Consider the following 24,229-nt stretch of genomic DNA (forward strand, 5'->3'; position numbering starts at 1 on the left):
TGGGAGAAATAATGAGGGAGGAAAAGGGAGGCACATAGAAGTATAGCCTGAAGAAAGCTGGGTTTTGTTTAAAAAAAAATCAGCTAGAGAGCAGTTCACTCAGCCCATTCAAATGCTTTAAGAATCATATTTTCATAATGTTACTAAAACCTCCTTCTTCACTCCTGGCATAAGTGCATGTGTGTGTGTAGGCATATTTTTAATTGCAGTGTGAAAAATGTTGCTCATTGAAAGAAAAAGCATGTAGTTATAATTAGAAGTGGAAACTATAACCAACACTTAACTTGATTATACAGAAAAGACATTGCTTACTCTCAAGATAGAGCCTCTAGGTGTCCTGTACTTGTACTAACTCTCCTGTTTACTACTCCATAGCTGAGTGATCCCTATTGAGCCAAAGTCCTGTGATCCAACTAATTGATTTTACAGGCTGAGATAGTGGCCAAGGCAGGAAGGCAGCTCTGCAGATTGCTTGGTGCAACCCACTGGCTCAGAGCAGGGTCAGTGAGAGCAGGATAGCCAAGGCTGTGTTCAGCTGGCTGTTAAGTACATTCAAGGATGAAGGCTCCAAAATATCCTTGGGCTGTTCCAGTGGTTGGCCAACCTCAAACATTTTCTCTTATGTTTAAGAGATTTTCCTGTATTTCAATTCATACCCACTGTCCCTCCTCCTTCCACTGTCTACTGCCAGGAGGACTCTGGCTCCACTTTCTGTGCTCCAACACATCACGTACTCAGACACTTAAAAAGATCATCCTGAGTCTTCTCTTCTCCAGACTGAACAGCCCCATCTCTTTCAGACCTTCCCAGACGTCACAGGCTCCAATCCCTCAACCACCTTCATGGCCCTGCACAGGACTCACTCTGCTCTCTCCATCTCTCCCTTGTACCTCAGAACCCAGAACTGGGCACACAACTCCACAGGTGCCTCAGCAGGAAGGAGAGGGCAGAAGGATCCTCCTGCTCCCAGCACTGTGCCTAAAGCAGCCCAGGGAGCCAGCAGCTGCCCCTGCACAGGCCCACGCTGCTGCCTCGTGCTCTGCCTCATGGCCACCAGCACCCCTGGGCCCTTCTCCACAAAGCTGCTCCCCACACCCCCAGCCACAGCCTCTGCTCCTGCCTGGGGCTGTTCCTCTCCAGCTGCAGCACTTGGCATTTCCCTCTGCTCATGAGCATCCTCTCAGCCCCTTTCTCCAGCCTCCTGAAGCCTCCACACATGGCAGCACAACCCTCTGGGGCGTCCAACACCTGCTGGCTTTGCAGCACCTGCAGCCTGCTCAGACTCCTCTGTGCCCTGTGCTCCTGCTCATCCCTGCACACACTGAGCAGCACCAGCCCCATCTCCCACCCCTGGGGCACCACTGCCAGGGACCAGCCTGCAGCTGGAGCTCCTGCTGCCCTTTGGGGCTGCCATTTCTGACACTTTTTCCCACTCACCTGTACTGCCCCTCCTCAGTTTGTCAAGTTATGCGAGACAGTGACAAAAGCTTTGCTCAAGTCAGCATAAACAACATTCACTCCACCAAGTCAATGATCTTATGGTAGAAGACTAACAGATTGCTCAGACATGATTTCCCTTCCATAAATCCACACTGACTACTCCCAACTGTCTTCTTGTCCTTCATGTGTTTGGAAACGGCCTCCAGGATGTAAACATGAAGCTTGAGTTCCTCAATTTCTTCTTCTTTTCCTTCTTGAAAAGATGATCAACTTTTGCTTTCTGCTATTCCCCAGGAGCCTTGCCCAAGGTTCTTTCTGAGAAAATCAATTTTCTGTGTCAATTTAGTCTCCTCTGAGATTTTCTTCTGGATGAGGGATTATAGCAGATCTGTCTGCACTATCTTTATGATGTATGAATGAAAATAACACTTGTTTTTCAGGTATCAGGCTGGGTTGCAGAATGATAGAAAATGCTTTAGAATGCTTTATACTCTGGAAGCAAATATGATCTAGAGTTACTGACTAACATTTCACGCAATAGAACAGGTTTCTGAAACCCAAAATACTTCAAATAAAGTTATCTATACTTTTGAAATCAATCATAACACAGTCCAAGCATTCACGTGAGCTCAAGGATAAGCAATGAAGCCATGTAAGACATAACTGTTCAAGCAATTCTAACACTCATTGTTACACAGCCATGTCTAACTGGAACCTTTGAGACTAAAATGTAATTTTTAGAACATATATACAACCTGGCAGTTACAATTTAAAAAATAACCATATATTATATAAATAAAGCATCCGACTTTCCTTGGGGAGCTATTAGAACACTGGTTTTCCAAAGATGCCTGAATTTACATGGTTCGTCCTGTGCCCATTTTTCAATGTTTTTCCTATTTATTCTTTTTATTTCCTGATCAAACTTGTGCTTCTTCAAGCTTTTCTTAGTCACACCATCGTTACCACTTGCATGGAAGCAACCTGACACAGTACAAGCTGTACAGCTTTTCTCTCTGCACACAAGGTTTTGTGCACCCAGCAGAGAGGAGCTTGCAAGGCAACAACCACTGAAAACAACTTTGGTTTTGTGCTAGCATAGCTATGGTTTCTGCAGTGCACAAAAATGCTTCATTAACATTTCAAACAATGTAATTTGATGCCGTAGCTGCATTTCCTGTAATGATCTGTACAATGAAGTTAGCTTACTATGTGTTCATCTTAAAGAAGTTTTCCTGATACCCTGTAGGTATCCTTTTCACTTAAAAAATGCTAGAGAAACTGTTCAATCACTCCTTTCCAGTTGTCTCATCTGCTAACAGTTGAATACAAAACCAGAAGTTAATGCTAATGCTTTATGAAAAAGCAGTACTTCTTTGGATATTAATGCTGTCCAAGTACCTTGCACAGCTTCCATGGCTGTCATTATTCATTCTAACCCTTTCACATGAGAGTAAAATCTGAATATTAACTACTCTCTCCCAGACATAGAATTCAAACTTAAACTCCTTTCTTCCAAGAGAGGCAGGTGGTTAATGACTGCATCCAAGACCAGGTACATATAACTAAGAGGCATAGCTGTAAATTCCTTAGAGAGAAGGGAAAAGAAAGATACAAAAGAAGGGGAAAAAAAAGGAAAATAGTGCAATGCAACAATGTGCTATATGTGTTAAACAACCAAAGTGGAATTTTCTAAAATGGCACCTATTTGCAAACTTCTGCCAGCATAGCTGAAGTAGGAAGACCAGGGGCTGATTAGCAATTGAACCGGCAGAAGCCCCTGCCACTGACTTGGAGCAGCAGAACTGGTTGAGCTGATTGAGCTGCCACTGGTACAGCCTGTTTGCTTGCTGTGCAGGGTTTTATTAGGTGCAGGGTTTTATGGCCCTGGAGCAGGACTTTGCTGTAGAGCTGCTGCAGAGCAGGAGCTCCCTGGCAACACTTCACACCAACAACCTTATAACCATGAAAGAGCACCAGAGCAGGAGGTGCAAGTTCCTATCACAAGTGAGGCTGCTCATCCATAATGTTCACAAAGAACAATTTGGTTTCTGTACTATCTTACGCTTTTTGCTCCTCATCAAAAGGCACACCCATTCAGAAAAAAACCAAAAAGAATATTTCAAGAGGCCACCGTTAACGCCGAAAAAATCAAGAACCTCTGTTACTGCTACCAAAGGATCCTTGCCAGACAATTATGTTGGTGTATTTTTTTTTGCACACTTAGAAAAGCACTTGTAGTTAATCACTCTGTATTGTCACTGAATCTGCCACTGTATTGTCACATGTGACAGCTTTTCACAAGTCCTGTTTACATGTATTTCTCTGACAGCAGCAGGAATGCAAAATCTTACTACTTTGAGATGAAGTTGAATAAAACGATAGTGTCACTATAATGGGAACACAGTATCAAAAATGCCATTTCAAGCTTACCTGCCCCCCCTGCTACCCCACATCATGCTCCAGTGATGCAAACTTCCCTTTTCTCTCAAGCAGTCTAACCAGCTAATATTAATTGGCTTTAACTAAAAACAATTGCCTGTAGCCAGTATTTATCTTTCATTTCATTGCCAGTTGCCAGATCTGATGAGGGGATACTGTGTGGGAGCCAAGTCAATTTTTCCAACAACGCAATCTAGTAAGAGATAGTAATTTAGCCTCTCCCTGTAAATCCTGTTTTCACTTTATGAATGTCTGAAAACATCAGTAGAAAACAAACACATCTGTTAGCACTCATTAGGAAATGCTGGTGCTGCTGGTTGTCAAAACTCAAATCCCATCTCCCTGTCTGTCCTTCTTCAATGTCTGTCATTCTTCAATGGCAGGACTCGAGAATCTCATTTCAGCACAGACACGCTCAAAAGAGCGACTGGCAAAGCCTCCACTAATACAACAGTCTTCAAATAAAAACCTCTCTCTAACACAGCTGTAATTAATACTTTCTCTCATTATTTACAGTGCTGAGTGTCATGGAGCAGCAATGTGACAGCAGAAGGGCACAGTACAGAGATTGGAGAGGCAGGTTACCAACACATTACAAGTAACTCCAGGCATGAGCAAGGAAGCCCTGGAGGAGTTCTTCAGCCCTGGAACTTGTATGCCCAGTTTCAGCTTCATGAGAAAATAAAACCCACCCAGAAGATGTGGGCTGGGAAAGTGGGAAGAGAAGTGCAGCTTCTAACGGAAACCTGTGAGCCTGAAAGAAAACTTACTGGGAGTACAGTATACTCAGCTAAAGAGAGCAAACAAAAACTACCCTTTTCTAAATATCTGAATGTTCACTGAGGAAACAATGCAATGGTAAAAATCCCAGCAAAAAGAAATGGGGTCAATATTGCAGTGTCACTGCAAGTGTCACCAGGGTTCAGAAGGGCAAGCAACACATGCTATTTCCTTGTGCAAACCCTCATGTAGAAAAAACCCCCATCCTTATACAATTGCTTAGTGGAGTAAAAAAGGTTGAATTAATGGATACCAGAGGATAAATTCTCTTTCTTCATTTTGTATAATAAAAGTCCCTTGAAAAAAAAATTCCTATGCCTTAACTTGTATGTTGTGGTTTTAGACCCAGTGTTTATTTCTGCACAACACACATACATCATGCATGCCTTCTGCATGGACACACACATATATATATATTTATGGACTTCTGAAAACACCTGGAAAGGGATTACACATTGAGAAAGAGCTTTTATTTTACAGTTTAATGAGTCATTCTTCTCCCTCTGCTTACTCAACATTTTCCTCTGATGTTCATCAGTCTGAGTAGCCTCTAAAAAATTTTCACATTGACTGCAGAAGTTCAAACAACCTAGTAAAAACATGTGGACTAACAATACAGAAATTAGAAAATTTTCTGTGCAGAACCACAGAGCAATTAAGAATCAAGAAATGCAGTGCTCAGTCCCACGAGCACTGTTGTGTTGTCATTCTATCAACTTCAGTGAACCACTGAAATGTTTCAAAGTACATATTTTCTTCTTCTGCAGGGAAAAATCCAGTTTTATCTGACAGCGCAATAATTCAAATCCTAATTCCTTCCAGGATTTACTTTAACTTCAGCATTCTGTACCTTAACAAAACATCAGCAAAAAACTAGTTTTGCTTTTGAATTAACTATTACTAGTTTTGACAATCTGTTTGTGAGGGCTAATCATGCCAAGGTTGTGGGGACAATCCCCATATGGGCCATTCACTTAGGAGCTGGACTTCATGGTCCTTGTGGGTCCCTTCCAACTTGGAATATTCTCTAACCTGTGAACTCAAGTTCACAACTGCAGTCTTCAGATTCTCTCAGTTCGAAAGGACAGAGTCAGAGTCAAAGAAAGGTAAATACAGCAAGTGCTCCACACAGCATTACAAATCAACTGAAAGTCGCAAAATTCATAAGCTGTGTGGGAACAAAAGTAAAATCCTGAGCATATGTCCTGTACCTGCACAACACGACATTTCAGGTAGTTCTACTTAAAAGTGGTTTATTTCATGACATAAGTTATATAGCAACTATTCAACTAAATTTTAGAATTAGACTCCTCTAAAACAAAACAGGAAAATTTAAAAATTTGTTGAAAGCTACACTGAGACATGCATGCAGATTTTTGGTGGGTGAGTTTCAGCTAATTTTTATTCAAGATTGGTAATGTGGTAGCTCTGAATTACAGACACAGACATTTTCCATCCATATTTCTCTAATTCACTTCTGGAAGGAGAATAATTCAGATCAACTTAGAGGGACTTTTAAAGGAGGAACAGATTACATTTTGATAGCACAATAAAACTGAGCCATGGGACATTGAGAAAGCATAAAGGAAACATGAAGATTTGCATTTTACTTTCTTCTCCCTCTAATTATTAGGCATTCATTGGGCCAGTGATTTGGCAGTGGCTGATGACAGTGTAAGAGCCATGTCTGTAGTGCCATGCAGACAACATGACAGCACCATGAGCTAGGACAGGCAGTCTGCTCACCTGGTCCTGGGGCACCATGATTAGGAAACTTGGGGTGAGGGAACAAAAATGAAAAGATCCTTCAAGCAATCAAAAAGCTGATTAAAAAGTTGGCAAAAGCAAAGCTGAATGATGTAATGCTCTTGGCTCCAAGTAGGAAGAGAATAATTTTCAGCCAAAAGCACTAAAAGGAATTTTCATTTGGTTTGTGTTATTGATTAATAGGTAAATACTGACAGATAAATCAGGCAGCCCAAACACACCAAAGCATGTTTAAAATGGAAACCAAGGCTTAGCTAAGCCGGCTGTAAGGAACCAGCCAAAATAATGGCAGTAGCTTGTATCCTGAAGCAGTCATGAAAATTATGAAAGAAGTTTCTGCTTTAGAGACAGTATCTGTTGGAAGGGTGATTTTAATCAGGGCTTTAGATAATACTGGCCTGTTGCTTCTGGGAAGGCAAATGCAGGCTCTCTGGAAGAACAAGTACTGACTCCATCTTTCAAAAGGTGCAATGAGTCCTCACCAAGTGGGAAATGGATGAATTAAGGTTTTGTGAGGCACCAGATACATAAACTCAGTATCTTGCACATTCTTGAATGGCTTGTGATGCATTTATTTCTCTCGATATTCCCATTTTAAAAAAATTCAATAAAAGCAAAAGTCATTACCACCTTCTGTCAAAATGAAAGGTTTGCCTTGTTCCTTCTCCCTGGGTGGGAAGTAGCAATGTTATTTTTTAAAATGTATGCTCTATTTGTTTTCCTTCCATCCCTCACCACCTCCCTTCACAACCACTGGCACTATGTATCCATCACTGAAGTCTGAAGTCAGAGTGAGTAAATAACCCTATTAAATAACCATCCTATTTCATTATGGTCATTTACCTGCACCTTTGACTTTTTCCATGGTAACTGAATAACTAGAGTGCCTATATATACACAATGATATATTTTATTTGGCTGTAACAAAGCCAAAAAATCAGGACTAAGAGGCTCATACACGTTCGGCTCTTTCCAGCTCTGAAGAGAACAACACGTTCTGCTCATAAACTTAAACTACTCTAATATACTCTGTCATGTCATAATTTTACTTTTCACTAACAGTGCCAGAGAAATTCTAGTAGAGTACATAATTAGGTGACAGCAGGAAATGGCAGACCCTTTAAGGACTGTCTTCATCATCAGCTTCCCAAACAGTTCCCAAAAGATTCTAGGAGGAAATTGCAGCACTTACAGGAACAGAATACAGATACCTAATTAGTCAAATACTACTTCCAACAGCAAATAGTGCAAGAAGTTTGTCATTCCAGTTGATATTCACTCTATAAAAACATGAAAACTGTTACATGGTCTACACATGATACTTCAGAAAAAAACAGCACTTCCGTACATAAAAGTAAACCCTAAATACAGCAACAAAAATCCAAATAAATTAAAAATCAACACCACTAAACAAATCCCACAGACACACACATATTTAATAAATAACTGTGTTTGATCAGAACTAAAGTATCACTAAGTCATGGCAGCAGTAATTATAGCAGTAATCTCTGATTGCTTTCTTTTTTTCCCCCACATGTCCCTGTTGCTCTCATCTTCATTCTTTTTTACTGTTACTGTTAATTCTTAAGTAATATAAACTAAAAGACAATCAGTGGATGAAGTCTGGATACAGGCTGTATTGTTCTATGTAAATGCACTATTTGGCAGGCTAAGGCTGAAGCACAGCCTTTCACCATTATGATTATTAAATGCTGTAGATACTCTACAAGATTTCAGAATGCTCATTTAAACTTTGTAAAAGTTTATTTTCTAAACTTGAAGGAATCCATCTGAGTGCTCTTGTAATTAAACTGCAAAGAAGGTGGAAGTATTGACAAGTATTCTCGCGTTAGCTTCAAACAGCAGTGAGACTGAGCTGCAATTCAATTTCTAGGAGCTTGTGTTTTAAGAATTTTAATGAGGTTTTTGGTCCTGTCAGGAAAAATCAGATACACAGCTGTACTCCCTTCAAATCCATAACTGTAGAAGTATGTTCTGCAAGACATTTGTATGCAAATGCTGCTAAGAGCCTCTACAGATTCTAGCTGCAGAGCAGAGTTTCTCACAGCAGCCTCCTCCAACAGAAAAACAATTGCCAGGCCAAGCGTGAAAATGAATCAGACCAAAATACATGGATTACTAACATATCCACCCACACACAATCTACAGAGAAAATAAAAACATCCGGAGCTTGTAAGGTTGCCAGAGGGGGGAAAAAAGAAAAGAAAACTGATTTCAGGGAAGACACAATATAAATTTATACTTTTATAATACCTTCTCTTTGCCTCACAAGCTTTTAGGACTAGGTTGGAGAAATGCTGTGAACCACCTAATCCTGCCAATTCTATAAATCCTTATGACTACTTTAAGAGCTGTTGCCAAAACCACATTGAATTCTTTATATAACACACATTTCAAATAATAATATATAACTAAGTTCTGAATAAATTGAAGCTACCTTAAAGAATTATTATGTTATAGCTCCAAAGAAATTATATATTTGAAAAGATGACTTCTAGATGACATGTTGGGCTCTTGTTTCAATCTCTGATCAGATTCTCCTCATAGCTTGGAGCTTCAGGAAGGAAAGAAAGAAAAAAATAGTATTTGTTTCCCAAATTAGAGTCTTTGTGGTTTACAATTTAAACAACAGCATTTTTTAAACTGAAATGCTGTACTGATGTTTTCTTAAGACTATGAAAAACAATCTGAGCAAGAAAGGAAACAATTGAGTCTCCTTTGTATATTAATTGATACTACCTACATTAACTCTATTAGTAAAGCAGTAAAATGTGTATTTAAATAAGAATAGTTTTAGACCTCAGCATTTACATTGCATAAAGAATGGAAACCAATAAATTTTGTTTTCAAATTCAGGGATCTCATAAAATCACAGAATGGTTAGAGGATGGAGGGGACCCCCAAAGATCATTTAGCTCAACTCCCCTTGCCATGGGAGGAGCTGGATCCATGGCAGAATTTCTATCAGTCCTATCAGTATATAATTACAAATAAGCCACTGTCTTTTCAGAAGGTTACTTTTTGCAATATAATGTACTAGTCACTGAGTAAACACCTCAACACTGAAGCTTCACATTACTGTGTGCTCACTACACCACTGCTGCACGTACTCTTACTTTCACCTACTTCATAAAATTCCCACACAACATCCAGCAGCTGACAGATCCAAACCACCACCATTTTTCCTCTTTTCCACACCCCCACACTCCCCTGAGAAACCCCTCCCTTCTAAGCCTGCCATCAAAACACATCCAGCAGAGTGGTCACCCCAGGCCAGCCAAGCCCTCGCTGCCCCCCTGGTGAACGCACGGGCTCCATCCGTGCTGCTGCCTGCCCCGAGCGCGCGTCCATCCGCCTGGGAACAGCTCCAGCTCCCCACACAGCCAGGGGAAGGAGCCTCCCTCGCTGCCAGGGAGCTGCAGATCACTGCCAGGCCAAGCACCCAGGCAGCTGCCTCCCTGGAGCTCCCTCACCTGCTCTGAATGCTGACGAACAGGTTGAGGTGTGACATCGTTTGTCACCACGCCTTGGGCACCCAGGACAGCCCCAAGTGCTGCCATTGCTCTGTGCTCAGCTCCCTCAGAACAGAGAACACAGCCAAGCCACAGATTATTGACTGGCACAAGACAGTCTTGGTCAATCCGTGTCTTTGTGAGGAGATGGGCTGGAAAAGGGGGAAAGATTTTGTTTTGCTAGTTTTGCTTTCATCATTGTAAGAGTAATTACAATGGCAATAATAAATAATTACAGCCTGTGATGTTAGTTTTCTCCTCATAAAATCTTGATCGCTGTTGACGGGAACAAAACCTCAGAGACAACCTTTTCATACTATTATATTTCCTTGCATTTCACCATAAGTATAGCAAGTTTAACAGCCATACCCAAAACCTGGAATAAGAAGTTAGCACTCCTGAGTCTCATTCAGTTAGGATCCCACAATCTAAAACAATTCCTGAAAACAAATATGTAGACAATATTCTAGTAAGATTTCCAAAAACAACAAAAGAAAAAGCTTATTAATTGAACCGCAAATTCCTGCCAAGTGTGTAAAAAGAAGAAAAAACAAAGAACACCAAAAAACCAAATCAAAAGTACCCCAGCATAACAATTCACTGACCCAAAAAGCAAGTTATCTTTTTAGGTACCGACAGAAATAATTTCCCTAGTCTGCATATAACCTCAGTGCCTCTGCTAAAGCCACAACTTTCCCAGAATCATGGAATATTCTGAGTTGGAAGGGACCCATAAGGATTGAGTCCAGCTCTTGAGTGAATGGCCTGTGTGGGGACTGAACCCATGACAGGTAGCTACTGAGGCAAAGCTGACCCTGACATCACTTACCTGGCAGTACTCAGGCTGCTGAGGAGGGCAGTGGAGGCCCTAAGAGCCTGCAAACCCCAGAGCAAGGGGGTTTGTAGGGCAGGGAGTCCCAGAGTGCCAGAGACTGCAAAAGGCTGAGGCAAAGCAGCAGGGAAGGACAGCAGGAGTTGGTCAGCTCTCTGCCCTGGTGGGTACCAAGCAGAACCAAAGTGTTCTCAGACATGGGAAATATTCTCTTTTCCTACCCAGGAGACAAACCTCAGCTGCAAAGGGCCCGTGCATGTGCACAGGACCTTTTTATGTTTTATGAAAGCATGAACAGAGATAGGTAGGGTTGTGTAACAAGCACAAGGGTCTCATCAAGAAATCACTCACAGTCCCTCCACAACCTCTGGCTGATTGTGATAAAAACAAACAAATACACAGAAGAAAATTAAATAACAAGGAACAGATAAGGATCTGTACCATGATTCAGCATGAACATCTTTGACGTCCTACAACTAATGTGCACTATTTAAAGATGGTATTCTGCTTGCATAACAAGAAATCCAGATTGCTTTTCTGACCCGAGGCAGCAGTACAGTTACACAAATCCCTGCCCTGTTTCACTGATTCTAAAACAAAAGCTATACACCAGAATTCCAAAATCAACTACACTACACTTCCTGCTTGAGATAAATTTACCTCTCCAACTCTGCTAGTAATATTGGCAAGTCCTCTGGAGTACAGAGAAGCTTTCAGGTTGCTACATGCAGCAGATTCAGTTTGCCAGTGTAACACTATTCAATCCCACACAGAATTGACTTTGAAAACTCAAGCCAGCAAGCATGGCTGTGCACCAGTTTCCTGCTTTCTACATCTCCATCCGCCATCAGCAAAGTCTGTCTCAGACGCCGCCACACTTACAAACAGCTTTACACTGCAGAGCATGGATTTCAAGTTGAAGTTTTCAAGCTAGAAAGACATCGAAAACCAACTTTATATCATATAAATGATCAACACTGCAATCACACCTGATGCCTCCGCTTTGTCAGCTGCATAACTGAGAATCAAAACAGACACCAGGAACAGTACGTAATTCTCCATTCCTACTTCTATTTCTCTGCTGAAAAACTGAAAGAAAACAGAAGACAACAACCAGATACACTTTTGTACATCTCTTACGATACATTCAGCACCATTTTCTCTAACAAAAGAAGGGATCTATCAAGTGTTGACAGAGGTAAGCTAGAGCTTGAAGAGACACCAAAGATTTTTCTCATATTTCTCAACAAACTTTTCCTCAAAATCTTTCGAGCGGCCATCGCCACAAACTACTAGGTAATGGAAAAAGAAACAGAAAACAAATGTCAAATACCTTTTCTGTTACGCCTTGCATGTTGAGTTTCAGAGCCTAAGAAGGGTATGAATCCGTCTTTTTTCGTCGCTATATGTATAAATACACAAAAAATTCAAAGCAGTTGTTTTGTAGATTCAAGAACAGGAAGCACCTCTGCTACAACTTCGTAGAGAAAGTCCCTTGAAAAAAAAATAACTGCGTATGTACTTCACGTATATCACTGCTACCTCCCCTTTCCTCTTTCTGTCTCACATCTGTCTTCAGATAACGCCTCTTCTATGGTCTCATAATTCGCATTTATTCCAAGAAATTTAAAGATGCTTTTACTACAGGCAACTCCAAAAATCTTTTGCATATTCACGACCTATTTCAAATTCCCTTGAAAAATACGGCGGATTTATTTCTTAAGTAACACTTCAAATAAATGTATTTTCATAAACATTCCAATATGTTGCATTTCTCTAATTTTTCTATTTCTGATTTCTACTTCTTTTCTTCCAAACTTGACTTCTAGAATCTGTGCAAAAATGTTGACAGAAACCACCCAGTACTCTTTACAGTGTTAATTCCATTATTTCATTCCAGCCCAAACATTCAATTTTTTGCAAACTCCAACAGTTTATTTGGAACATCATAATGAATTTATTCAAAAGAAAATAATACCACAGGGAGAAAAAGCTCTTCTCCATAAGAAATTAATCCTACCTCTTGAAGGTGGAATGCAAAGTACTTCAAGAATGACTGTCTCAACTACACCTAGAACCAATTTTCACAAGAAATAGGAATTTGGAGTAGCGTTCATGTCCATTACTTGTCTGTAGCATCCCTTTTTGCCAGCTTCTCTATTACTTTGTTGACACACACTTTGCCAATGGGGCACGATCTGACTGCATTCACTTGTTAAAAAAATTTCCATAATCAAGAGAAATTCACAATTACTCTTACTAGGCGGAGTGATTATGCTCAACAAGCTTTCTAACAGGACTGCTATTTTGACTATATCTCTCCATCTAGGAGATTTACACAAGGAAAACAAGAAAAATGAAAGTTTTCACTCAAGAGATTCATAAACTAATTCTACTTAAAGTGTGTATCTTACAGTGTGTTTCTCTCTAAACATCTTACCTAGTTTAGAGAGAAAATGATTGGCTACCAAAAACATCTTCGACTTTGAATTCTTCCTCATCCTCAGCTTGAACACAATGTGGTTTTTACTTGTTTAGAAAACAGCCCTGGATGTTGATAAAAAAAAAAAGGCAGGAAGGAAAGAGCAGGGAGTGGTATTTCATGAGAAGACAAAACCTAAACCATTTACTGTTGTTTTAGAACTTTGTATTAAGAAAAAGCTATTTATATTTCAATTATGTGACAGGATGCCACAGTGTGAAGTAATTTTGGGAAAAAGAGGCCTTAAAATTAGGTATTAATGGTGCCAACTTACAAATCTTTAGATTATTATATTCCCATAGCAGACATTCATAGGCTGCTTTTGTTTAGAACACTAAATCAAACACCTCCTAAAATCAGCAGCAAATTTAAAATATCAGCCAGGAAAAAGCCCAGAGGAAGTCTGCATTTGTCACACAGTTCACTTCACCAAAGTTCAAGCAGAAAAATATTACCAATACACAATGAATACGAAAACAGTTTCTTCCCCTAGCTCAAAGCGTGTATTTTCAGAGATAAGTAAAAACCAGATTATTCATTGTCCTCCACTGTGCCCTCTCATCTCACTGAGGCACTGTCTTGCTCCTCGTCTTTGCTGCCTGACACACACAGAGCTGCTGTCTCTCTCCAATGTCAGGAGCAAGGACAGGGTGTGTGCTGATCCCCTGAGGCTCCCTGTCCACCCCACAGCCCCTGCTATGGGCTGACTGAGATCACAGCCAGACACTTCCCCCAGCGACCTGGACACAGGCAGCACTAGGGAAGCAAAATGAAATTACTTCATTGGGTCCGTATGCCCACACACACAACAGGCTCACACAGTTAGAAGAACTTGAAAAAAAAAAACGCTTATACCCTTAGAAAAGTGAAAGTACCAAAGCTCCTCAGAAGCTGTACTAAAAGATTAACATAAAATCTTTGTAAATTATTGTAGTTCTTGCTCTCTTTGCCATAGCGGAGAGCCAGGTTTATGGAGACTTATGGAAATTAACAGCCTAGGTCTGCAATGACAAATCAAGGAGGCCCAGAGGTTCTGATAGCTGGCTTCACATGTGCAGACATATGTGTGCAAACACGGATGCTCAGTAAAAATTATGATTTCTTTCCAAACCTATGAATGGTTGTCCTAAAACAAGGATTACTGCAAGTTATTTGATATATTAAGTGAATACAAATTAATCTTTTTTAAAAGGTTTTTATAGGGAACTGTATGGAGAAATCTAATTATTCTCAACTATTTTAGCCAGGAATAAATATTCACCAAAAAAAAATTCTATAAAACCTAAGAAAACACTTGGGAAAAGCAGCATCTGTTACAGAGAAGACAAAATATTTAAAATACAATGGTTTATAAGTTCTAGAATAACCAGTTTGTTCTCAGACCACAAAGTCAAGTATTTTCACTGAACACCAGAGAAATGTAGGTGTAGCTTCTTTTATTTTCAGCTTGTCTTTGCAAAGCAAGTAATCTTTTCTTTGTAACATTGTCTCAATAGAACATTGCATTATATATATGCAATATATGTCTATACACAATACATGTGTATATGCAAAATATTATGGTTTTGAATATAAGAGATATTATGACATAAAGGCTGATATTTAGCCTGAACAGCACAGTACATTTAACTTATACACACAATACAAGAACAGTTCCACTTTGTACTCACTCTTACAAAGTTGTCAGGGAACAAACCTCTTCTGCCTTTGAGCTGTCCTTCCCACCAGCCTCCGTCATCTTTCTTGATATTGGTGATTATGTCACCGACAGTGATTGTCAGCTCATCATCGTGTTGAGCTTTGTAGTCAAACTCCACTATCGCCTCCACTAAAAGAGAAACACACACAGGCACAATTATTGACTACATTTAAGCTTTCCTGGCTTTCAGAGGCATAAGAAAACACCAATGCAATCATATATTCTCAGTGAAAGTAATATATTCAGCTTAACCAATAGAGTACATCAAAGAGGCACCATGCAATGGTAATGATCTGTGGGTACCTGCTAGAAGAGAGGCTAAAGTGAAAGAACACACAAGAAACCCATCATGGTTAAGGAAACATGCCTTTTTCTTTATTTTTTAAAGGAAATCAATTTGTGATGCTTCACCAATATTAATTCTGGCAGCATTACAAAGTTTATTTTTGTTTCTTGGACAAAGTTTTACCTTTTGTTTACAGGGCTTTCAAAGCATTTTATTTTATATGGAAATAAATATGTAAAGTTTCTCAAATTTATAAGCATCCCAAGCCACTGCAACTACCTTGCTAAATACATCACTATCAACCTAAAATATATTTAACAAGAATTTTTTTCATCATGATGATTTTCACTGCTGTTTATATAGAAATGCAAAGCTTTGTCACATGAACATGTCCTCATAGGGTTTCATTGAAGAGAGAAGATTTACTTTCACTTGTGATTATGCATCAAAGAATTAAGCTCTGAATGTCTGTTATCAGAGTTATAAGCATTATAAACTTGCTACATTACATGATATGTCTGTCTTTTCCCAAGAAGTCACCCCATCTTTTGAAACCATACACACAAGGAAGTCTCTTTAGAGAATTAAGGGTGTCATAAAGACAGAAAAATTCCTTCAGAGAATCAAAAATAACACACCTGGGGTACTCAACATGGAAGCCATAGTTATATTTAGTGGTTCAGCAAACATTTACTGGCCAGATTGGTGAGGTCTGGACAGCCAGATCTCTAAAATTTATTCCTGCTTTTTTCAGTGGAAAAGCCCATCCCAAGCCTTCCCACCAAACAGCACTTCAACCATTGAAACAGCAAAGTGAGAAATAGTATCAGGCATCTGCTTTCTGCACAAATGACTGTGCCATGTAACCCTGCAAGCTCTAGCCTGCAAAAGCAAAGCCAACCATTGCACCACAGGCAGCAAAAAGGTTCTGCCTGAATAACAAACCCTGCATACTAAGCTGAATTAAGTTGACAGGAAAGCAGAGTTACTTCTTTCCACCCCCAAAATGTCACAGTCACAATGCTGAATATCTCCATCCCTCCTCCAGAGCCTGCAAGTCATAGCTAAAGCAGTGTTCTGACTTTTGGATACACACCAGCCACAAGTTTATGGCTTAAAATATTCCTCTATTACTTCATCAGTGAAGTCAAAAACCATTGTAAAACCAGTTTACAGGAGGCCTGCTAAACTACATAATGAACAGCAAAAGAGAAAGACTGGCACCACACACTGTAAGCTGACAGGCAAACAGAACATGAAAAATTTATCAGTGAAACTTAGCTGAAAAATCAGAGTCATTCAGGCTGAGAGGGACTTCACATCTCTAGTTCAGCTTTCTGTTCAAAGCAGGACCAGCTGTGAGGTCAAACCAGGTTACTCAGGGCTTTGCCACATGGGTCTTGAAATCCTCCAACCTCCTCCTACAGAGGCAGGTAGGGCATGCAGTAGAATCTACTCCACTGCTTGACTGGGAAAAAGGCTCCAACAGACTGTAGAGAGAAAACCTTTCTTGTATCAGTTTTCACCCACTGGTCTTGTTGCCCACCCTCCACTGCAGGGCAATAACTCCTTCTTCTTGATAAGCTACTTGTAAGCTTTGTAAGGCTGCTATTAGGACCTCCCAGTTTCTCTTCTCCAAGCTAGACAATCAAAGCTCTTCTAGATTCAGGTTCCTTCACTTTTTAACACATGAACTGTTCCACCAATTTGGTAGAAATCACAGATATGAGGAGAGAGCACTCCACTGCCTTCTCCGGTACTCGATTGAGACAGACTGAAGAAGTTCCAGGACAGCCCCCGGTGGTACTTCATTTATTATCAGCTTGCACCTGCAGTACAAACCACTAACCACTGCCTAAATCACAGTTTTTGAGGTTGGAAGACACCTCTGTAGACCAATCCCCTAACAATGCAGAAACAGCCAAAGCACAGATTGCTCAGGGCCTTTTGCAGCCAAGTTCTGAGTATCTCAAAGGATGGAAATTCCAGTGTTTGATCACCCTTAAGATTAAAAATGCTTTCAGATACGTCAATAATATCATCCTGAGCCTTCTCTTCTCCAGACTGAACAGCCCCATCTCTTTCAGACCTTCCCCACACGTCACAGGCTCCAATCCCTCAACCACCTTCATGGCCCTGCACAGGACTCACTCTGCTCTCTCCATCTCTCCCTTGTACCTCAGAACCCAGAACTGGGCACACAACTCCACAGGTGCCTCAGCAGGAAGGAGAGGGCAGAAGGATCCTCCTGCTCCCAGCACTGTGCCTAAAGCAGCCCAGGGAGCCAGCAGCTGCCCCTGCACAGGCCCACGCTGCTGCCTCGTGCTCTGCCTCATGGCCACCAGCACCCCTGGGCCCTTCTCCACAAAGCTGCTCCCCACACCCCCAGCCACAGCCTCTGCTCCTGCCTGGGGCTGTTCCTCTCCAGCTGCAGCACTTGGCATTTCCCTCTGCTCATGAGCATCCTCTCAGCCCCTTTCTCCAGCCTCTAAAGGCCTCTACACATGGCAGCACAACCCTCTGGGGAGTCCAACACCTGCTGGCTTTGCAGCACCTGCAGCCTGCTCAGACTCCTCTGTGCCCTGTGCTCCTGCTCATCCCTGCACACACTGAGCAGCACCAGCCCCATCTCCCACCCCTGGGGCACCACTGCCAGGGACCAGCCTGCAGCTGGAGCTCCTGCTGCCCTTTGGGGCTGCCATTTCTGACACTTTTTCCCACTCACCTGTACTGCCCCTCCTCAGTTTGTCAAGTTATGGGAGACAGTGACAAAAGCTTTGCTCAAGTCAGCATAAACAACATTCACTCTACCAAGTTTTTATGGTAGAAGTCTAACAGATTGCTCAGACATGATTTCCCTTCCATAAATCCACACTGACTACTCCCAACTGTCTTCTTGTCCTTCATGTGTTTGGAAATGGCCTCCAGGATTATTTCTTCCATCATCTTCCAATGGTTCACATGGGGCTGATCACTCTGTAGTTTTCATGAAAATAAATGAGGTTCTCGCTCTTCCTGAAGACAGGAGGTGCATTCTTCTGGTTTTAATGAACCTCTCCTAATCACAGTGACTTTTTGAAGACCATCAAGAGGGATCTCCCAGTGTCATTTAGCTCCCTCAGGACATACCACACCAGGGCCATGGCTTTGCATGTGACCAGTTTGTTTAAATATTCCCTAACCTGATTCTCTTCCACTGAGGGAAAGTTTACTTTGCCCTGGACTTTTCTACTGGTTTCAGAGTCCTGAACAGGCCAAAGTCTTTCCTCTTCAAGTCCAGGGTTGCCACCCTCCTCTCTGCCTATCCCCCCCCCCCCCCACCTCTGGATCCTGAACTTTATCATCTCCTGGTCAGTGCCACCAAGGCTGCCCTCAGCCTCCAGAGCCCCAAACAGTTCATTGTTTGCAGGTATGACATCCAGTAGACAACACACTCCAGAAACCTCCTGAACTGCTCACACCCAACCCAGCACATTAACAAGCTCCACTATCCCTCCAGCAGATATCAGGGTGATGGAATATGAGCTGTCCTATTGCATCTTCGCAATCCCAATGAAATCCTAACTCTAAAACTGCATACAGACAGATAATTCCTCTTCTTTGCATTCCATGCTGTCTGCATGAGAACACAGACATTTCAGCTGTGCTCACTTCCCAGAAAGAGTAGCAGAGTTTTCCCTGTCATTCTGAAAAGCACTTCCTTGTTTATATGGGTATGCTTGGGAAAGGCCCCCATCAGTCCTGATTTTTTTCATTACAAGGTCTCCATTGTTTGTATCACATTTTGTTTGCCAGCCTGGTCCACCACTTGCTCATAAGAGAGTTAGCAGAGATGCTTTTGCCTCAGTCAAGTGAATCCCATCTTTTCCAAACAATCCTCAAAAAGACCCTCATTATTCTAAAAGTAGAATTCTGTTGCTGACACCAACTATGAAACCAGCTTACCCACAAGATCTCTCCACTCATCCTAATGCACTTTGCTCTCACCCAAAGGACCAAGGAGAATCCAGCCAGGCTCCCACACTCCTGGTCATCACCCCAGAACCACAGAGTCACAGCTGATGATTTCAGATCCCTTCAGGTGGTATCACAAACCTACATGGGAGAGCAGCAGGAGCAGTGGTGTGAAGCCAGACAAGCTCTGGCAGTTTTACCACAGTGTTCCAGACCCTGGCAGGCAACAAGCCTCCCTAGATGAGGTCAGGTCAGGTCAGGTCAGCAGATGGGAGTCTACAACACTCACAGCAGGGAATTTCCCTACTGTTATCACTTCCCACTTTCTCCTGGTGCTTCTGCATGGCTCAGATTTACCAGCTTGGGTGCTTCACTGGACTGAGCACCCAGATCCCCATCACCTACAAAAGTATTGAATCTGTTCTTTAAATTTCAGATCTTGAGGTGGAGCAGGAACCTTCCTCCTGGCATCAGAAATTATAAATTCATGTTTTCAGGTTTGCCATTCTGGGAGTCTCTAAACCCACCCCAAGAGGCACAGACTCCAACTGCCCTTTATTCAGGAAAGTTGTAGGTTTGGGCTCTTGAAACCTCAGGGACCTGAAGAGCTGGAAAGCCCAACCCTCTGAGTTCAGCCAACTAACAAATATTTACACATATTTCTAATATATGAACTAGAGTCCCTAAACTAGCATTAATATTATCCATATATTTATATATATATGTGTGTGTGTGTGTGTGTGTGTATATATATACACACACACATATACATACATACAGTTTACCCCAGACCAACCAGTGCATTTGGATCAGAAGCTGTATTTACACAATAGCTCTCCAAAGACTACTGGATTCAAGCAGAGGCAGCAAGGTACAAACATCAATGAAAATTTTTATCTCCACAGAACACAACAGGACTGTGCCTCAGAAAAGGCAAAATTTAGACTATTCAGCAGGGTATTTCCAGTTTGGTTGAACCCCAGGAAAGAATTTTGAAAGCAAGGTCCTGTATCTTCATTTTTAAGCAGCCTACTAGGACGTCCTTGCTTTCAGGACTCAAAGCTTTTTGTGTGTGTCAAGTCATTTCTCCTCCCTGCTTAGGAAGCTTTAAAATCCTATTCTGATTTTGCAGTGAGTGCAATTACATAGTGCCTTGCTCTTCCTGAGCAGCTAGGAGGTGGGCAGAGAGCTGTAAGGGGAGATGACAATGCAGCAGGGATTCAGGCTGGCTCCAACCACTGATTCTTCAAACACTCCTCAGCATTCAGACTGCAGCAAGACATAATGAAGGAAGACAAACAACTCTCCCACTCTCTAAGTCCCATATTTTTCAAGAGTTCTAGAACCTGTTGCTGTTCTTGCAGTTTTCTAAGAGAAGGCTGCAAAAATGACATGATTACCGACAGTTTTCTTATTAATTATGTTCTCTCTCTTAAGTTGAGGCACCAAAACGTAGAATGGGGCTGTTGACCTGACTCTGCAGTGGCTTGGGTAGGCTGGAGGCACTGGAGTTAACTCTTTGAAGTTTGCACTAGTTCACATACAGACAGCAGCTGTTCAATCACTTTTGTTTTACTGAAAGTTTGTTTAAACAAACAGAAAACCCCAACCCTTCACTGTTCAGGCTTTTCTCTGTCTATAAAAGTTTCCACTTCTTAAAAAACACATATAAATATTTTTAAAATCTGCCTCCTCTCAGACAATTTGATTACTGGAACATAAGTGTGTGTAAGCAGTCAGAGACATATGAGTCACCAAAGTGAGACCACACAATCGAGATGTTTATGAACTCTTCAAAGGAAACCAATAGCACAGTATGGAAAGAGAATAAGAGTACACCTAACAAATGTGCAGAATTGTGACAAACTGATGGGAAGGTACTTCTGAGACCACTCAAAATTCTCATTTATCACAGTACTGAGGTTTGAAGAGCACAAGGCAGGCAAAAGTGCTCTACAATTGTTGGGTTCTTGCAGTTGCAGTTTTTAAATCAAACTCATTTTCTAAAGCATGCTAAATCACAGCACCTCCTCAAACTGCGCTCTGAAAAATTCATTCTGCCACTCAAACTTAATATTTTTTGTTTCTTTTGAGCTGAAACTTAGTCTTCATGGAAACTGGACTGATACTAGAGACAGCACTGATCCAGGTTTGTTACGAAAAAGCAGATCAGAGTTGTGCTTCACATCTGTAAGAACAACATACCTGATTCCTGAAGTGCTGTGCTAGATTTCTCCTCAGGAACTGGACTAAAACTGGGTCCCAGTTTTCACAATGATTCATGATGTGAGAAAACACTCCTTGGACAGTGAGCTCAAATTAATGTTATTTGTTAACCAACAAAGGCTGGTCTTAGGCCCAGTTCTGCCAAGGTAAACAGATTGTTGCATTAACAGCCAAAACTCAAATCCATTTCAAGCCAAGAGAAAAATAAACGGGCAAAACTGGGACAGGCAGATCTGGTTTCTCTTTTTAGAGAAATTTTCTTCAAATTATTGTAACTCATGATGCCTGAAAGTCAAACCTGCCCCAGCCAGCTACTCTAGCTACTCTTTCTGTTAGAAAAAGGCATTTTGTACATTAGGAATGAAATTCAATATCAAAAGCAATTCAGTTATTTTGATCTACAAGGAGAACATTTATTCTCATGCCAACAAAATCAGCCATTCCTAGTCCTGTATTAGCATCAATCCAAATTGTAACATAAAAACTCATGAAATAGAATCAAAGGTAGTTATTAAGAGCCCCGCTGGAGACTGGCACAGTACAACTCATTACTGCAATGTCAGGGACAAAGTTTTTTTTTCATTTAATGCTTAGTGGTTTGGATTTAAAATGCACAATTTGAATTGCTAATGATATGAACCAGGCATTGAAATGCAACCTAGCAGCTGTATTTTTAAAAAGCACACCTAGAAAAACACCTGTTGATTATAAGTTTAACTGGTCCTACAGTCCTACCATTCATTCATTCATTCCACAAATTAGTCTTGCACACACAGGTGAAATTATTTTAGTGATAATTACAAATATTTTTCCTACTGTTTAGTTTGTTTCCTTGCCACATTTTAAATTATAAGTAAAATCTAATTTCTTGAACTGACCTAGTAAGAATTTCTTTAATAATGCTACCAATACTTGAAGACAGAAATGTCTTCTGTTTATTCTATTTTCAGTTATTGTACAGTGCCTTTCTAAGCAAGAAAATATAAAGAAAAAGAAACAGAGATTTGCTGCTGTGCAACAAAAACTATGCTATTAAATCAGTTTCTTGTGAGACATCTGAAGTGTGTAGGCACAATGGAAATGTTATTAACCTCTTTGGCACTATTCCACCCAAGTAACAGCATCCATATGGCAGCACCACCTTCTGCAACAGTCTGCTTTCACACCCGAATGTAGACATTAAAGTGAGTAAATACAGTTAGACATGGCAGTCAAGGAGTTAAGAGCTGTAATTTTTATGTTTTCACATTTCCAAGCCACTCAGCTTCATATGAAAGATAAACATGCTTGTTGCATTGGCTTACCCAAAAAAAGCCACAACAGAAACCAGACAGACTACCTGCAAATATTCTGCATTCAAGCCTCCAGTCAAAGCTCAAATTGCATTTCCCGAGAAGAGAGTGCATCATGCTTTTGCATGAAGATAACATCTTACAACAGGTTGAAAATCTGACCATTGAATTCCATCTGCCTCAACTTCACAGACAAGGTCTTCTTCAAATGTGCTGCTCTATCTGAGACGCCTGGGTACAAACGGGTGAGCCCAGCACACTTTGAGAGCTGAGGGGTATCAGTGCTAAGGTACCCAACGGGCGGGAAGGGCGATGTGCAGAACTCCATGATATCAAATGGCTAATTAATTACTTTATTATACTATATTATACTAGAACTATATCACACTAAAAAGAACTGTCACTAACTAACTAGAAAACCTGTGACTCTGCCCCAGAGTCCTCACACACACACACACATGTGGATCCAATTGGCCAATGAATCCAAAACACCATCACCAGAACCCAATCAAGGAACCACCTCGGGTAAACAATCTCCAGAACACATTCCACATGGGCACAAACACAGGAGCAGCAAATGAGATAAGAATTGCTTTGATTACTCTTTTCTCTGCTTCTCTCACAGCTTCTCTCACGAGAAATCCTGAGAAAGCTAAATCTCTCTCTGTTCAGAGGGCATGTGAATACCACATATGGGCATACTTTTTTGCTCTATGACAGGTTGCAATAAAACTCTTAGTGAAATATTAGGAACCACCAGGAGAGAAAAAAAATCAATATCTTTTATTAGACCAAACAGCAAAGCATGACTGAACAATCTGAACTTAAATTTAAAAAACACAAACAAACAAACAATCAAAAACCGTAAAGACCCAAACAAACAAACCAAAAAAAAAACCAAGAAAAACCCACCCAAACAAACAACAAAGACCAAAATCAAAACCAAAAGAAAAAGATATGGAAAGAAAGAAAAAGGGAAATCACAGGAAAGGAAAAATAAAAACCACAAAAAAAGCCCTCCAACCAAAACCCAAACTACATTACATTCAATAATGCTGGTTTCCTAAACTAGACCTGGAGGGCCACAAGGTCTGAAGACCAAATATGCCCTACAAGGCCACTCTTTGCTTCACTCTAAGAGCACTGAGCAGCTGGCAGCCCAGTCACATGGGGGATGCTGTGGTACAGATGGGACTGAGAGAAGAGAAGGAAAACAGATCCATATTAAGTCTGATGTGGCTCTTCTACCAGAGAACAAAATAATCCATAGTTTATAAAGATTCAACTCTCTCAATGTCACTACACTTTATAATATGAGATGAAGGAATGAGTCACTGAACAGGCCTTGGAGTCATCATTCTCCCAAAATGGAAAAGCCTCGTAAAAAAATTGGTTAAATACCAATATACCTCTGACTTTACAGCTTAAATGTAAATTACAACTGGGATTTTTAAGAAAGCTTGAGCTGTTAGTTTTGCAGCATGTCTGTGGCACAA

At 40.9% G+C, this 24,229-nt stretch overlaps 1 protein-coding gene across 3 annotated transcripts in view; it reads right to left on the bottom strand.

Annotated features, from left to right (window-relative positions):
• The window catches only part of SH3KBP1 (SH3 domain containing kinase binding protein 1), a 213,125-nt gene that overhangs the window by 173,155 nt on the left and 15,741 nt on the right, over window positions 1-24,229 (bottom strand). For 2 of the 3 annotated variants that reach the window (XM_058045216.1, XM_058045215.1), the window contains exon 2: window positions 14,947-15,104. In XM_058045216.1, the coding sequence (XP_057901199.1) occupies window positions 14,947-15,104 (158 nt within the window). Of the gene's footprint in view, window positions 1-14,946; window positions 15,105-24,229 lie in introns of those variants that run through there. The other variant, XM_058045217.1, reaches the window with a different exon arrangement.

The sequence above is a fragment of the Melospiza georgiana genome, chromosome 2 (assembly GCF_028018845.1).
Source record: "Melospiza georgiana isolate bMelGeo1 chromosome 2, bMelGeo1.pri, whole genome shotgun sequence".
NCBI classification, from domain to species: Eukaryota; Metazoa; Chordata; class Aves; order Passeriformes; family Passerellidae; genus Melospiza; species Melospiza georgiana.